The following is a 16,034-nucleotide window of genomic DNA, read 5'->3' as shown; positions in this document are numbered from 1 at the left end:
AGGTGGGACATATATGTCCCATGGGCACGAAAGGGCTAATAAAATATTTTTCTTGAAACAACTAAAAATTTTCTTGAATCAAATATTCGATTATTTGTCATAAGTAATTGTTTTAATTGAAACTAAAACCTCTTTAATTGCGATAATTATTATTTTATTTGATCCAAATACATAATTTATTTGAATAAAATGTAAGAATTTTTTGATTCAAATAAATCAAAATTTGAATTGAATAAATAACATATTTATTTACTAATTCTTCCATTTCTAAATTAAATTCTTACTCAAATAAATAAATTCATTATTCTCATTACACTTAAATATTTAATTGATCAAAATATTTTATTTTCCTTTAAATAAAATAGTGTATTAACATTAAATAACGCATTATTTATATTAAATAATTTAATTAATTAGAATTAATAAATTTATTGTATCAAATACTTTTTATTTGTATATTAAAAAAAATTTAATATTTAAGTGAAATAAATAAATTAATAGTTGCAAGTAACTCATTATTTTCGTTTCAAATAAACATTTAATTGATTAAAATATCTCTTTATTTGTCTTGATAAAATAGTGTATTAGTAGTAAATAATTTAGTTGACTTGAATCAGTTAAATAAAGTTATTATATCAAATACTTTTTATTTGTTTCAATAAAACGAAATATTTGAGTGAAATAAATAAATAAATTGTTTCAATTAAATCATTATTATCGTTTTAAATAAATATTTAATTGATTGAAATATTTTTTTATTTGTCTTGATAAAAAATAGTGTATTAGGATTAAATAACGAATTATTATTTGTATTAAATAATTCAGTTTATTTGAATCAATTACATAAATTTATTGTGTCAAATAATTTTTATTTTTATCAAATAAACGAAATATTTGAGTGAAATAAATGAATGAATAGTTTCAAGTAACTCATATTATTTGTATTAAATAAATTCATTTATTCAATTCAATTAATTATTTAATTCAACCAAATACGATTTATTTGGTTTAAATAAATGCGATTCAAATAATTCAAGTTATTTGAATTAAATACATATTTTTTTGATCCAAATAAAAAGTATTTGAACCAATTAAATATTTTTCAAATAATTTGAAGTATTTGAATTAAATAAATTTTTTTCAGTGTATTAAAATATTATTGAGATAAATTGAATAATATGTTAATTTGAATAATATTAAAATATATTATTATATTATATCTATTATATATGTTTTATTCATATTGCTTATAACAATAATGTCAACAGTCGAAAATTTTTCAGAGGTTATGAATGTTATTTTGAATAATTTGTTCCTAATTATCGTCCTAATAAATATATGTATATATATATATATATATATATATATATATATATATATATATATATATATATATATATATAATACACACATGATAATTATCAAAAATTTACAATATTAACAAAAAGTAACTTACCTCATAAATAATCACGAACTGTTTTACTTTAATTCTTTAATTTATCGGATTAATTATAACGCTTTAATTTCTTAAGTTTTGATTATTGTTTTCATTTTATATTTTAACAACAATCACACATCAGGTATGCCAACCGATAGAAAAATAATCACTCATTTTATTTTTTTTACTTTATTTTTAAATTAAATTAATTATTTATTGAAATAAATATACAAAAATTTACTTGTATTTTAATATAACACATTTCTGATGATAATTTGTTTTTTCATTTAAAAAAAAAAATTAATTTCTATATAAGGATAAAAAAAAATTTTATTAATTTTTTGTCGATAAAGTAGAAGTCTTTACCCGGCTAACATCTAACCTAAAAAATTTCAATAAAATTCTGTAAACGTGGATCGCGTTTATATATATACATATATATGTGTCAAAGTTTAGTTTGTTTATACTATAACGTAGAGGAGAATAGGTCAATGTTAATTAAAATTAAATAATATAGTATTAACAATATGCGGTGCTACAATAGAAATTATTTTTTATGTTTATTGTCCTTATTATTTGGATTAAAGGGAATTATTTGTGTGTCTAATAATGAAGAAACTTGTTACTCCTACGCAGGTGGATCAGTTTATCCTGCGGGTGCAAAGCATGCTGGACATCAATTACAAACAACAAAAGCAGTTAGTAAGTTCCTCTTTTTTTATCATTGTTTTTATGCTAATCTCTAATATAGCTTATCGCTCGCTTCCTCTTTATTCGTTATTGCAAACTATATCTCGTGTCATTTTTATCATTTATTTTCTTTAAAACAATATTTTTTAATATATATATTTTTTTTAATTAATACTAATTTAAAAATAATTATTTAAGTAAATTATTTTAAAAGTAGTATAATAAAATTATTTTATAACATATTTCAAAATAAGTAATTTATCGTTTGTGGATTGAAAGAATTAATTTTTGTTGAATTTAATAAATTAATTAATCAATTTTATATTATTATTATTATTTTATTTAATTATTTTAGATATTAATATTGTTTGAAATTTATAAATATGAGAAATTAGAATATAATTTAAAATTAATATTAAATAAAATATTTTTTTTTGAGAAAAAAATATGTGAAATTTTTTTTAAATTTAATTTATTTTGATTATAATTTTTACCTTATTTACCTTTTTCACGATTATTTTAACACACTCTGAAGGTTATTGATAAAAATATTTTTCAAGTGTTTAATCATAATATATACATAGATAAAAATGACCGACTTTTTATATGTAATTCACCTGAAATATTTTTTTTATGAATACAAATTTAATAATTTTTTAAATTAAATTTTTTGATCAATTTTTTCAATTGGAATATGTAATTTTTTTCTGTTAAAATAAGTCATGGCTAAAATAAAATTTTTTTATATGAATATAAACTTGTATTTATTGCAAAATAAATTTTTTTTTTCTTCTATATAAGAGTTTTTGAGAAATATAAATTGCATAATATTTTTTTTATTATACTATTTGAATAAAATTGTAGAAATTAAAAAGAAAAATAATATTATTCTTGAAGGTCTATATGCTAATTCGAGAATAGTAATTGGCAATAATCCAGTATTTATTTAGAATACAAAAATATCTTTCAATAGTGAAAATATTTCCTCTGAGAAGGGTCAGAAAACTGTAATACTTTAGTACCTACTTATTGCAACAAAAAAAAAAAAAAAGGGAGAACATTTTTTTTTTTGACAATGAGATTTGTCATAACGATAAAATTAATATTTCTAATAATTGTGAATCTTGTTTTTAAATCATTTGCTAATTTAATTACAGTTGGAAAACCAGCACCATCATGGGAAGGAACAGCAGTTGTTAATGGAGAATTTCACGATATCAAATTGTCTGATTTTCATGGAAAGTATCTCGTATTTTTCTTCTATCCCTTAGATTTGTAAGTATTAAGATATAATATTAAAATTTATTAAAATAATCAATTTCTTTTTTTTATTCTTTTTATTTAAAAATTTTAATAATTAGTAATTCGATTTTTCAAAATATTTCCATCATTGAATATCTATTTTAATTATTTATTTTTGTCTGATATTAATTAGAAATATTTATTTTCAATTTAAATGAAAGAATTTGAATATTGAAATAAATATTAACGTAAAATATTTATTTAAAATTAATTAAATTTTAATTTTTTAAATTTTATTTATTTAAAATTTAATTTGCTGTGTTTAATTTTATAATATTCACTTTTTTTCCCCCCCGTAGCACATTTGTGTGTCCAACGGAAATTTTGGCATTTTCTGATCGTGTTGAAGAATTTAAGAAATTAAATGTACAAGTTGTGGCAGCCTCTGTTGATTCACATTTCACTCATTTAGCGTGGATTAATACGCCACGTAATGAAGGTGGTTTACAGAATATTAAAATTCCGTTACTTAGCGATCTTACACACAAAATAGCCAAGGATTATGGAGTTTATTTGGACGATTTGGGACACACACTTCGGTAATATAAAAAATTTATTTTTCATTTCTTTGAAAATCGTAAATAAAATTTCTGCTTTTTTTACACTTTTTATGATTACGTTAAAAATTAATTTTAAAAAAAATGAGAAAATATCACTTTAGAAGCAAATAATAAGTTCAAAAACTTTGCAAAAATTATGAGATTTTAAAGAAAAAATTAAAACAAATTTATTAATATAATTTTAAAAAATACCTACATTTTTTATTTTTCAAGTAAAAAAATTATTTTTATTATTAAGTTAGAGAGCTGATAAGAATTATTTATTTCTTTTTTTTTATTAAAATAAAATTAATTTTTACTTAACATTTTTCAAAAGTTTATTCTTGAGCAGTTTGTTTTTCCATAAATATTTAAACGATAAATTTAATAATAAGAGGGATAAATACATCAGAAAATATTAATATTTTTATTCAAAGAAAATAACATTTTTTGAATTAATATTTTTCAAATATTGGTTGACTTCTAAAAACTCAATAATTCCGTAATAATTTTTTAATATAAATATAACTTTTTTTTAAAATTCAGAACTTTCATAAAAAAAACTAAAATTATCCAAATTAAATTGTTTTTATTTTTGAAAACTCCAATAACTTTGTAATAATTTTTATAGTAAAATTTCTGAAATAAATAAATCGATATAATTTATAGTAAAATTTCTTAAAAATAAATAAATCGATATTTTTTTAAAATCTTCTATGACAATTTTGACATAGTTAAAGATTTTTTAACGAATAATTGAAAAAAGTTGTGTTTTAAAAATTCTTTTATATCTAAAAAGGTCAATAATATTTGTATAAAATGTCAATATTAAGTATTGGACAAAAAAAGGATTTTTAAAAATTTTGAATATACAAAATTATATCTAAAAACTATATCAAATATAAAATTTAAAAAAAAAATGTTTAAATAATATTAATATTAAAGACTCTATGATTTAAATCATAATTTGACATGATGTGAATTCTATTTTCATACTTTTTTTTTGTAAAATTTAATTTTTTCCTTTTAATTTGTTAAAATAAAAAATTATTAAATTTAGAGCGTTGTTCATAATCGATGGAAAAGGCGTTTTACGACAAATAACAATGAATGATCTTCCGGTTGGAAGATCCGTTGATGAGACGCTCAGATTAGTTCAAGCATTCCAGTATACAGATGAACATGGAGAAGTATGTCCTGCTGGTTGGAAACCTGGACAGGATACTGTAAGCATTTTTTTTTCCTAATGCAATAAAAAAAAATTTAATCAATTTTTTCTTTATTTTTTTTTAGAAAATAGTAATAAAAATTTTCAAAAATTAATTAATTTCTTAGAAAATATTAATAAAAATGTTTTTTTAAATTTATTAATTTAAATATTTTTCTTTTTTGCTAATAAATATTAATATTTATTAATTACAATGATTAAGATAATTAATTAAAATATAAAAATAAATTTTTTCAGATCATTCCAAATCCCAAGGATAAAATAAAGTTCTTCGCTAAACGTGATCTCTAAATATAAAATAAATAGTAAATATTTTGTATGATAATTAAAAATTTCTGACTTTTGAATAACAGCCAACCGGTGAATATTGTGTGATTATTATAATAATGTTACATTATACATAATTTTTATTCAGTGACAGTTGATTCCGTTTTATGATACGATTTTTTTTTTTACAATCAAATATAATTTTATAATTATCTTTAAATAAGTTGAGTGACAATTTTTCATACTTTGTAAAAATATAAATAAATAAAAAAAAGGAGTGTGAATATTTTTAAAAATTGCCTTTTTTTATTTAAATTATTAAACTGGTACGATATTTTAATAATAATAATAATAATTTACATATTTATATTAAATTTCATAATTTTTTTATAATTTTAAAACTGCTTTTTACTGTCATTATTTTTATACTTAAAAAATAAATTTAAATTAAGTATAAGTGCAGTTCAAATTTTAATTTCTTCTAAATTTCGAAATTATGTTAAAAAATTTAATTACTGTGAAATTATTTTAGACCATTTGCAATTTAAAGAAACATTTTTTTTGTAATAAAAGAAAAATTTTTGAATAATCCGTACGATTCATTTTTTAACATCTTGAAAAAAACAATTTTTTTTACTACTTTGATATTTTTTTGTTATAGAAATTTTATTTAAAAAAAAAAATTAAAATTTTTCAAAATTCATGCAATTATTATATTTTACATTGATTTTTCAAAAAAAAAATGTTAATATTACATTTTTTTTTATATATTTGCTATTATTTTTAACAATTTTCGTGTACGACTATTATTATTTTTTTTATAATATTAATAATAATTAATTAAATTTACCTGCTAAATTTTGTTAAATAATTTTAAGTTTTCCCGCTATAATTTAAAAATAAGTATCCATGCGCATGCGTAGTTCCACGTTCCTTATTGTTAGAAAATTTTTCAGTTCCACGATTCCGGTTAAATTTCTATCGTTTCCCTAATCCTAATGTGTAACACGGAAGTTTTTTTTTATGTGTAATTTTGACGGGTTGTCAATTTTTATCTAATTTCGACAATACAAAATAAGTAAAAACATTTTGTATTTCATTTTATTGTTTTCATCGAGCGTGTCCATTGAGAAATAGCAAAATGCCACGAATTATGATAAAGGGCGGCGTTTGGCGCAACACGGAGGTATGTTTCTTTAGCCTAACCTCAAAAAAAAAGAAAAAATTACGCCTCTGTAGTTCTCAATTTTTAAACGCCAAATAATTATTCGAAATTAAATTAAAAAATAACTTTTTATTTTAAAAATATATTATACATTAAAAACTTTTTCTTAAGAGTTTTTTTTTTTGTTTTTCTCTTTCATAATTTAATTCAATATTAATTTATGTTGCTACTTGATTTTGCACTTAAACATTTTGTTGATTACTTAATTTGTTTTTAATTATTATTATATTATTTATATTATATTAATTAATATTAATTTTCTGAAATTTATGGTCAATTAATTGAAAATACTTTCAAATAAAATTTCTTTTTTTTTTACAAATGGAAGAACATTCTCAATTTTATAACCATGAATTCTTTTTTTTCAATTTCTTCTTTTCTAAGAGTTTCTATTTTCTTAAAATTTTCTTTATTGTTAATTTTCATTTATTTAAAACGATGAAGAATTTCTAATTTTTTTTTGGGGAATTCCTAAAATCCTCTATTTTTTCTTCAATTTATTCGACTTTTTATTTTCTTTTATTTTTGAAACCATTTTTTCATGCATATTCTCATTTTCTGAACAAAAATTTCTTTTTTTTTCGGAAAAACATCTACATCAAAGTTTTTTGTAGAAGTTTTTTCTTCTTTTTATTAAATTGTATCTCCTTTACATAGTGATTAAATAAATAAATTATGTTTGAAATTTTTCTTTGACTTTTACAAATTGTTCAAAAATTTACCAAATTTTCGTAAATAATATTATTTTTAAAATTATTTAATTTTTTTTTTAATTTTCTTATAAATTTTAATTTCAATTTGAAAAAAATTACGTTAATTTTAATTAATTTTTTTTATATATATTTATTATTAAATGTCTTATTTATTGAATAATTTTTTTTACAAATATGTAAAATTTTATTATTGTAAACAAAACATCACAAATTAAACTGTTATTTTTCAGATAATATCAAATTTTAAAATTGTAATTTAATGTTTTAAAGTTAAAAATTGAATATCAAATATAAAAATACAAAGCTAATGTACGCAATGTTTATGTTGATAAACGATTTTTGAAGAAAAATTATTTTAAAATGAAAAATTTTATAATTTTTTGCCTAAAAATTAATTCTGGTAGTTTACATTAATCAAGAAATTGTAAAAAAAAATTATAGAATTTTTCATTTTAAAAAATTATTTCTTAAAATATTGTTTATCATAAACGTTGCGTACTTCAGCTTCGTTAAAAATTAAATACTATTTCAAAAAAATAACTATAAAAAACGGAATGTTTTGAATTATTAGATAATTGTTCTTGTAAATGTAAAAATATATTTTTCATGGCTACTTTTTTTTTTAAACTGAAAACTGCTTTTTATTTACAAACTAAGGCTTCTTTCTAAGAAATCTTTTTTTTTTTTTTTTTTTTTTTTAATATAATATCAAATCAGTTTCTTTATTTAAATAATATTTGTTTAAATTAAATAATTTTTTAAATTTCACCAGGATGAAATATTGAAAGCGGCTGTTATGAAATATGGAAAGAATCAATGGAGTCGTATTGCTTCATTGCTTCATAGAAAATCGGCGAAACAATGTAAAGCACGATGGTTTGAATGGTTGGATCCAAGTATCAAAAAAACTGAATGGAGTCGCGAGGAAGATGAGAAATTGTTACATCTTGCAAAATTAATGCCAACGCAATGGAGAACAATTGCGCCAATTATTGGACGAACAGCAGCGCAATGTTTAGAGAGATATGAATATTTATTGGATCAAGCGCAAAAAAAAGAAGAGGGCGAGGATGTATCGGACGATCCAAGAAAATTGAAACCAGGTGAAATTGATCCAAATCCTGAGACAAAGCCAGCGCGTCCCGATCCAAAGGATATGGATGAGGATGAACTTGAAATGCTCTCGGAGGCACGAGCAAGATTGGCAAATACACAGGGGAAAAAAGCAAAACGTAAAGCACGCGAGAAACAATTGGAAGAGGCAAGAAGGCTTGCGGCATTGCAAAAACGTCGTGAATTGAGAGCCGCTGGAATTACTGTTAATCAGAAAAATAAACGAAAACGAGAAATGAATTATAATTCGGAAATTCCTTTTGAAAAACGTCCAGCTTCTGGATTTTATGATACTTCAAATGAACATGTCGATCCATTGGCGGCTGATTTTTCAAGATTGAGACAACAACATTTGGATGGTGAATCACGTCAGGAGGCAGAAATGATGGAGCGAAGAAAGGATAAACAAAAATTGAAACAACGCAAAGAAAATGATATGCCAATGGGTATGTTGAATAATGAGGAACCTGTGAAGAAGCGAAGTAAATTGGTTTTACCTGAGCCTCAAATTTCCGATAGTGAATTGCAACAAGTTGTTAAACTTGGTCGAGCGTCAGAGGTTCGTTTTTTTTTTTTTTTTAGTTTATTTCTTGTTTTTCGTTGAAATAACTTTTCTTTTTTTTTCCCCCATCATCATCACAGGTGGCACGTGAAATAGTTTCTGATGGAGGTGCAACTGATAGTTTATTGGCAGATTATTCATTGACTCCAAATACTGCTGTGACACCAAGGACACCAGCCGTTCAGGATAGAGTTCTTTTAGAGGCACAAAATGTCATGGCTCTAGTTAATGTTGACACTCCATTGAAAGGTATCATTTCTATTTAAAAAAAAATTTAACATTAAAATAGATTTTTTTTTTTCATTATTAAAGTAGCGCAACGAAGAGAGATGACCAGCTGAAAGATTTAATGTATAACATAATAAATTATACTTTTAATGTTTTAAAAATAAAATTTACATATTTCGAAGATATATGTTAAAAATATTGAATTCTCTATGCTTAACAGGAGGATTAAATACGCCGCTTCACAATTCCGATTTTAGTGGCGTTGTTCCCGTTTCGAGTGCTGTTGTCACGCCAAATACACTTCTTGCAACACCTTTTCGTTCACAACGTGCCGATGGCACTCCGATAACTTCGTTCAACACTCCAAATTCTGTGCGAACACAAAATGGCGTTCTTGCACCAACTCCAATTCGCGACAAATTGAATATCAATTCCGAAGAAGCTTTAGAGGGATCAGAAACTCCCGCTATCAAAAAACAGGTTAAAAATAAGGAATAATTTTTTTTTTAACTATTGGATTTTTTATATATTAAAATATTTTTAATTTAGAATTTTTAATATTATTAAATATAAATTTATAATTTTTTGTTAATTAATTTATTATAAATTCATTTATTTAATGGTTTATTATTATTATTTTTTTGAGTTTTTCTTTATTATTTCGTACTACTTTTTTCTTTTATTTCTTATAAAAAATTTAAAATTTAATTATTGAAAATTTCTTGATTATTATTTTTTTTTTTCATTAGGCAAAGGAACAATTGTGGGCTGGACTTCGTTCATTGCCAGCGCCTCGGAACGATTATGAAATTGTTGTTCCTGAGGACGAAACAGATGAAATGGGTACAGCGTCTGTTAATGATATTATTGAGGATCAAGCCGATGTCGATGCAAGAAAACAACAGGAAATTATTGAACAAAGTAAATCAAAATTTTCTATTAAAAAAAAAAAAAAATTCAAAACATTTTTTTTAAATTTCTTTTTTTTTCGTTTCCAGAGCAGAGAGAATTGTCACGACGATCGCAAGTAATACAAAGGGACTTGCCACGACCAATAGATGTGAATCTTAATATATTGCGACCAGCCTCGGATTCATTGAGCGATTTGCAAAGAGCCGAGGAATTAATTAAACGTGAAATGATAACAATGTTGCAGTACGATACATTAAATAATCCAGTGGCGTTGAATAAACGTTCAAATAATATTTTGTCCCAAGCACAATCGTATTTAAATTCTCATCCATATAAAAATTATGAGAAGGATGATTTGGATGATGCGAAAAAATTGATTGAAAATGAAATGAATATTGTTCGCAAAGGCATGGATCATGGTGACATCAGTTTGGAAGCATATTGCACCGTTTGGGAGGAATGTTTGTCACAGGTATTTAGTTCAAAATTTCATTAACTAATTTCTTTAAAATGAAAAGAAAAAATTTAAAAATTTTAAATCATCCTGAATTACAAGTCTTGGATAGACTTTAAAGTACAAAAAAAATCGTTTTAATCGATTTACATTCCAAAAAAAGTCGAAAAAGTCATTTTTTTATATTAACTAAATTTAATTAGTTAATAAATAATTTACTTTAAATAAATAATGTTATTGGATATTAAATTCATTTTATTAATTCCTTAATAAAAATAATTCTATAAGAATATTATGAAGAAAATATATTTCGAATATTTCTGAATCGAACTAAGACAAATTTTCAAAATTTTAATTAAGTAGGACAAATTTCTAAAAAAAAAAAAAATTCTTAAAGTTCTATTTCAAAAATTTTTTGAAGACTGATTTAAGCAATTTGTTTGAATTTAAAATTTTGTCATGCTATTTAGTATTAAATGATTAAACAAATTTTCCAACAATTGAGTTTTACAAAATTTTTTATTAAATTTTTTTTAAATAATTGAAATTCAGATGATTTTAAATTTGAAATAAATTTTTTGCAAATTTAAACTGTTTTGTTTTGTTTTTGTTTTTTTGTTTAATTTCTGACTGAATTTTTGATGAGTTACAATTGAAATTATTAGAAATAATTAAATTTTAAAAGGTTTTGTTAAATTTTAGACAATAATTAAATTTTAAAAGATTGAAAATAATTGGGTTTATCATATAATTTTAGATATTCTTTTTGAAAGTAATTTAAATTTCGAATATTTACAAATTAAATTTTTAAAAATAATTGAACTTCAAGTGATTTTTGTTGCTGAAGAATTTATTAGAAATTACAGACAAAAATTAAATTTCTAAAGTTTTTAATTCAAAAATACCGTCAGATAATTAAATTTTTGAAGAATATTATAAAAATCATTCAAAATAATTAAATTTCAAAATTGTTATAGTTAAAATTATTAAATTTCGAAATAGTTATAGTTAAAATTCTTAAATTTCAGAAAGTTTTATATAAAAAATTTTACAAACAATTAAATTTTAGAAAGTTTTAAATTGAAATTTTTGAAAATAATTGAATTTTAAGTGATTTTGAATTGAAACTTTTTATTTATTTATTTATTTTATTTATTTATTAATTTCAGACGGGTAGTAATTACACTGCCCATTAGTACAATGTACTGAATATTACAAAAAAAGAATTACAGTAATTATTGTGTGGCCACACTGGCCACACAATAATTACACAACAATTGAACAACAACAATTAAATACACAATAATTGAATTTCATAAAATTTTTAATAGAAAAATAGTTGTAATTGAATTTTTGAAGAATTTTATTAAAATTATTGACAATAATTAATTTAAAGAAGAATTTTTGTTAAAAATTTGTTAAATAATTGAAGTAAAAAAGAGTTGAATAAAATCTGCATTGTATACTAAAGAAGACATATTTTGTTTAAAAATTTTGTAACAAATGAAAAAAAAAGTCGCATTTTATTAAAATAAGTCAAAAAAAGTTCTACAATCCGAGACCTGAAATTATTGAAATTTTTTTAAATAATATTTAGGGCTTCATAAATTCGTCTAATCATAACAAATCTTTACAGATTTTAATTTATATAAAATTAATTTTAAAGCATTTTCAAGTACGTTTCAATACCAAAAAAATATTAAAAAAAAAAAAAAATTTTTTTTGATAAAAATTTATAAATAATTTTTTAATTAAATAAATTTTTAAAGATTTTCAATTCAATTTTTTGTTAATAATTAAATTTTAGAAGACTTAAAATTGAAAATTTTAAAAATATTTGAATGTATGAAAAAACTTTTTACAAATTTCTGAATTAAAAGTTATGAATAAGTAATGTTTTTAATTTGGAATTATTTTGAATAATTAAATTGTCGAAGAAGTTTCTTAAAATTTCTGAAAATGTCAAAATTTGCTAAGTTTTTTCAATTAAAATTTTTTTTGTTAATAACATAATTATATGAATATAATAGAAACGGTTCAATTTTTTTATGAGTTTCAATTGAAAATTTTTACATTATTTTAATTTTAAAAGATTTTAAAAATAAAATTTTTTAAAATAATTTAGTTTTTCAAAAAATTTATTCAAAATTCTAAAAAAAAAATTAATATTCTCAAAAATCTAAACTGAAAATAATTGAATTTATTTATTTGAGACAAATAAATAAATTGTCGAAGAATTTTAAATGAAAAATATTTAAATAATTGAATTGTATAAGTATTGAAAAATCATGGTTTTTTGATGTCCCAAAAGAAATTCAGGTTTAAATGAATGAAAAGCTATTACAGGGTGACTGACGGTCAGGGAAAAGTCAGGGAATTTTGTTGGTCAGGGAAATGTCAGGGAATTTCAGAAAATTTTATTCAAAGTCAGGGAAATTTCTGTAAATTTCTACAGAAATTAAAATTTTTTGTGAATTTAAAAATTTTTTAATCTAAAAAAACTTGAATGGTTTTTATTACCATTTGTTACTACCATTAGAAATTAATTTATTGTTAAATATGTCAGTAACCATATTTTTGTCCAAAGAAAATAGAAATAAGGTTATTAAAAAGTCAGGGAAAAATCAAAATTATTATTATTAAATAATATTAATATTATTAATTAAATTTATTATTTAGAAAAAAAAATAATTTTTTTTCTCAATTATTTTACAGATTTTATATCTAGAACCACAAAAGCGTTACACTCGTGCAACGCTTGTCTCGAAAAAAGACAGAATCGATGCATGTGAAAGGAAATTGGAAGAAAATCGAATGCTCATGACGGGCGAGGCAAAACGTGCGGCAAAAATGGAAAAGAAATTGAAAATTTTAACGGGAGGTTATCAAGGTCGCGCTCAAGCATTAGCCAAACAATTAAACGATACATGGACACAAATTGAAGAATTGAGACTAGAATTATCGACATTTAAATTTTTAAAAAGTCAAGAAGAAGCTGCATTACCAAGGCGAATAAATGCATTGGTAGAAGATGTTAATCGACAAAAAGAACGTGAAAAACAATTGCAAAGTAAATTTGCACAATTACAAAATATTTTGCCTGAAAGAATGATTCAAATTGAAGATAATGAAAGATCGGAGGAGAATTTTGGTAACATTTAAATTTATTACTCTTATATTCTATGTTTAGACTTTAGAATTCAATATATATAATTAACCTTTAAAAAAAAATCAAATTACACTTGTTATTTATTTTATTGTCCTTTTGTGAAAATTATTATTTTTATAATATTTACTTTACGTGCAAGAATTTTGATAATTTTTAGGAAGAAAAAAAAAATTTACTCCATAATAGAAATTTTATTATTTTTGTTTTAATTTCCATAACATATGAAGTTCATATATGCAAACACATTTTTTTATTTTAATATGAAATATTCTGTCACGAAACTGTAAATTTTTAAAAAATTTTTATTGTTTACATATTTTCATTCAAAAAGTTCACATAACACATAATTTCAAAAAAAAAACAAAAACTTTTAAAATTGATGCATTTTTAAACGAAATTATGAGCATTAAAAAATAGAAAATCATTAAAATTCTGAAATTTTGAAAAATTCACATCTCGTAAACAGCATGCTAAATAAAATTGGGAAAAAAAATCAGAAAAACTATTCTTAATTAGATTAAGGGACTTTTTAATTATTATTAGAACAACTGTTTACCAAAATATTAAACCAATCCAATAAATTGTTTTGTTTTTTTTCTCAGAGAATTAATTATTATTAATTAATTATTAATTAACTATAATAATTTCCGTATTGATTCATTCATTCATTCCGTCTGTCCACACTTGAAGTTAGTCGTATTTTGTTCCTTTTGTTTTTCTAAAATTTTGACAATTCTTGATTTCGTAATATTTTATGGTTAACGCGACGGATATTTTTATTCATCGTCATTAATTAAGTCATATACTAAGTGACTGTTTAAAGTAAAAAAAAAATATTGTTCATTGTGTGCAGCACCAGTATATTTCCTACTTGGTATTTATATAAAAAAAAAGTTTCAATTATAATATAATTTTTATTATTATTTATAAATTTATTATATTATATATACATTTTTTTATATAATGATTATTACAGATAATTAGAACATTTTAACTTATAATTATTATTTCTTTCATTATTTTTTCATTATTCATTATTATTTATTATATATTATTATTCATAAATTTATTATTATTAATTATTAAATTGTTATATTTCTTTATCTGTAAACAATATAAAAATAGTTTGCTTTTTTAAAAAATTTTCTTTTTGATTACATAATTTTTTAATATTTATTAATTATCAAATTAATTAAATTTTTTGAAAAAAAAACATAAATTAAAAATTTTCATTTGCAACGAAATATTTATAGAAAATACAAAAAAAATATTTAGCAAAACTATGTTTTTGTAATTTCAAAGATTATAAAAAAATCATCGAACATTGACTTTCTTTATCAAAAATATTTATTTCTAAAATTTTAATATTTATATTTTAAAATTTTTACAAATCTTATTTTTTTTACTATCAATTCACAAAAAAATGATCTTACTCGTTATATACATTCTGTCAATAAGAAAATTCATTCGTCAGTAATATCTTTTATCCCAACAATGTCAGCTTTTTCGTATACATTATACATAAGTGACAAAGAATAATTTAATCATAATTGACACAACATAATTAATTTTTAAATAAAAGATGGTGAAATTTTTTTGGCCTATTGGCTTTTTAATAATTATCAATATATATAAAATTTCACATGACGCGTTTCGACACGATTTCGTGTCCTCATCAGATATAAATCTGTAAAAATGGATCATATAATATTATTTTAACTAATTGTATGTATACGACGTTAGTATAAATAATGAATATAAATTCAATTAACATACCATGCGAAAATTAATTATAAATTTGTTTCTTGAAGATTTTTCTGACATGTTATCTTTCGTAGAAAGAATTTCAATAACTGTTTTGACATGACGACAATTTCATAAATATATTAGTTAGTAAATAAAGTTTTTAAATGTTTTTGTATAAAAAATGATGTAGTCTGTAAAGAAATTAAGAATCATCTATCATTTATGATAATTTAAGGTTAATAACATTAAAGTATTTTGTTTTTATCTTATTACCTTGTTTTCATCATATAAATAGTTAAAATACTTTAATGTTATTAACCTTAAATTATCATAAATGATAGATGATTCTTAATTTCTTTACAGACTACATCATTTTTTATACAAAAACATTTAAAAACTTTATTTACTAACTAATATATTTATGAAATTGTCGTCATGTCAAAACAGT

The 16,034-nt window shown here is 21.2% G+C and overlaps 2 protein-coding genes across 2 annotated transcripts; both read left to right on the top strand.

Moving 5' to 3' along the window:
* Nucleotides 1-1,820: 1,820 nt before the first annotated feature.
* LOC127289392 (peroxiredoxin-2-like) lies at nucleotides 1,821-5,760 on the top strand. Its single transcript, XM_051317312.1, has 5 exons — nucleotides 1,821-2,140; nucleotides 3,286-3,403; nucleotides 3,730-3,969; nucleotides 5,030-5,195; nucleotides 5,435-5,760. Exons 1-5 carry the CDS (start codon nucleotides 1,966-1,968, stop codon nucleotides 5,486-5,488), a joined length of 753 nt encoding a protein of 250 aa, XP_051173269.1. The 5' UTR covers nucleotides 1,821-1,965; the 3' UTR covers nucleotides 5,489-5,760.
* Nucleotides 5,761-6,447: 687 nt separating this feature from the next.
* LOC127289375 (cell division cycle 5-like protein) lies at nucleotides 6,448-13,907 on the top strand. Its single transcript, XM_051317287.1, has 7 exons — nucleotides 6,448-6,650; nucleotides 8,175-9,074; nucleotides 9,158-9,326; nucleotides 9,526-9,785; nucleotides 10,055-10,226; nucleotides 10,304-10,689; nucleotides 13,387-13,907. The coding sequence occupies exons 1-7, from the start codon at nucleotides 6,606-6,608 to the stop codon at nucleotides 13,831-13,833; spliced, it is 2,379 nt and encodes a 792-aa protein (XP_051173244.1). The 5' UTR covers nucleotides 6,448-6,605; the 3' UTR covers nucleotides 13,834-13,907.
* Nucleotides 13,908-16,034: the final 2,127 nt, after the last annotated feature.

Source organism: Leptopilina boulardi, unplaced genomic scaffold, assembly GCF_019393585.1.
Source record: "Leptopilina boulardi isolate dan_hultmark-lab unplaced genomic scaffold, ZJU_Lbou_2.1 LbouV2_408, whole genome shotgun sequence".
Lineage (NCBI taxonomy): Eukaryota > Metazoa > Arthropoda > Insecta > Hymenoptera > Figitidae > Leptopilina > Leptopilina boulardi.
This window is presented reverse-complemented; position numbering and strand designations above follow the sequence as displayed.

Bases quoted from the DNA above. Each gene is read 5' to 3' on its own strand.
- LOC127289392 (XM_051317312.1), top strand. From the start codon at position 1,966: ATGCGGTGCTACAATAGAAATTATTTTTTATGTTTATTGTCCTTATTA. The intron at 2,141-3,285 runs GTAAGTTCCTCT...ATTTAATTACAG, and splicing joins ACAAACAACAAAAGCAGTTA to TTGGAAAACCAGCACCATCA. The intron at 5,196-5,434 runs GTAAGCATTTTT...AAATTTTTTCAG, and splicing joins GGAAACCTGGACAGGATACT to ATCATTCCAAATCCCAAGGA.
- LOC127289375 (XM_051317287.1), top strand. From the start codon at position 6,606: ATGCCACGAATTATGATAAAGGGCGGCGTTTGGCGCAACACGGAG. The intron at 6,651-8,174 runs GTATGTTTCTTT...AAATTTCACCAG, and splicing joins GCGTTTGGCGCAACACGGAG to GATGAAATATTGAAAGCGGC. The intron at 9,075-9,157 runs GTTCGTTTTTTT...TCATCATCACAG, and splicing joins AACTTGGTCGAGCGTCAGAG to GTGGCACGTGAAATAGTTTC.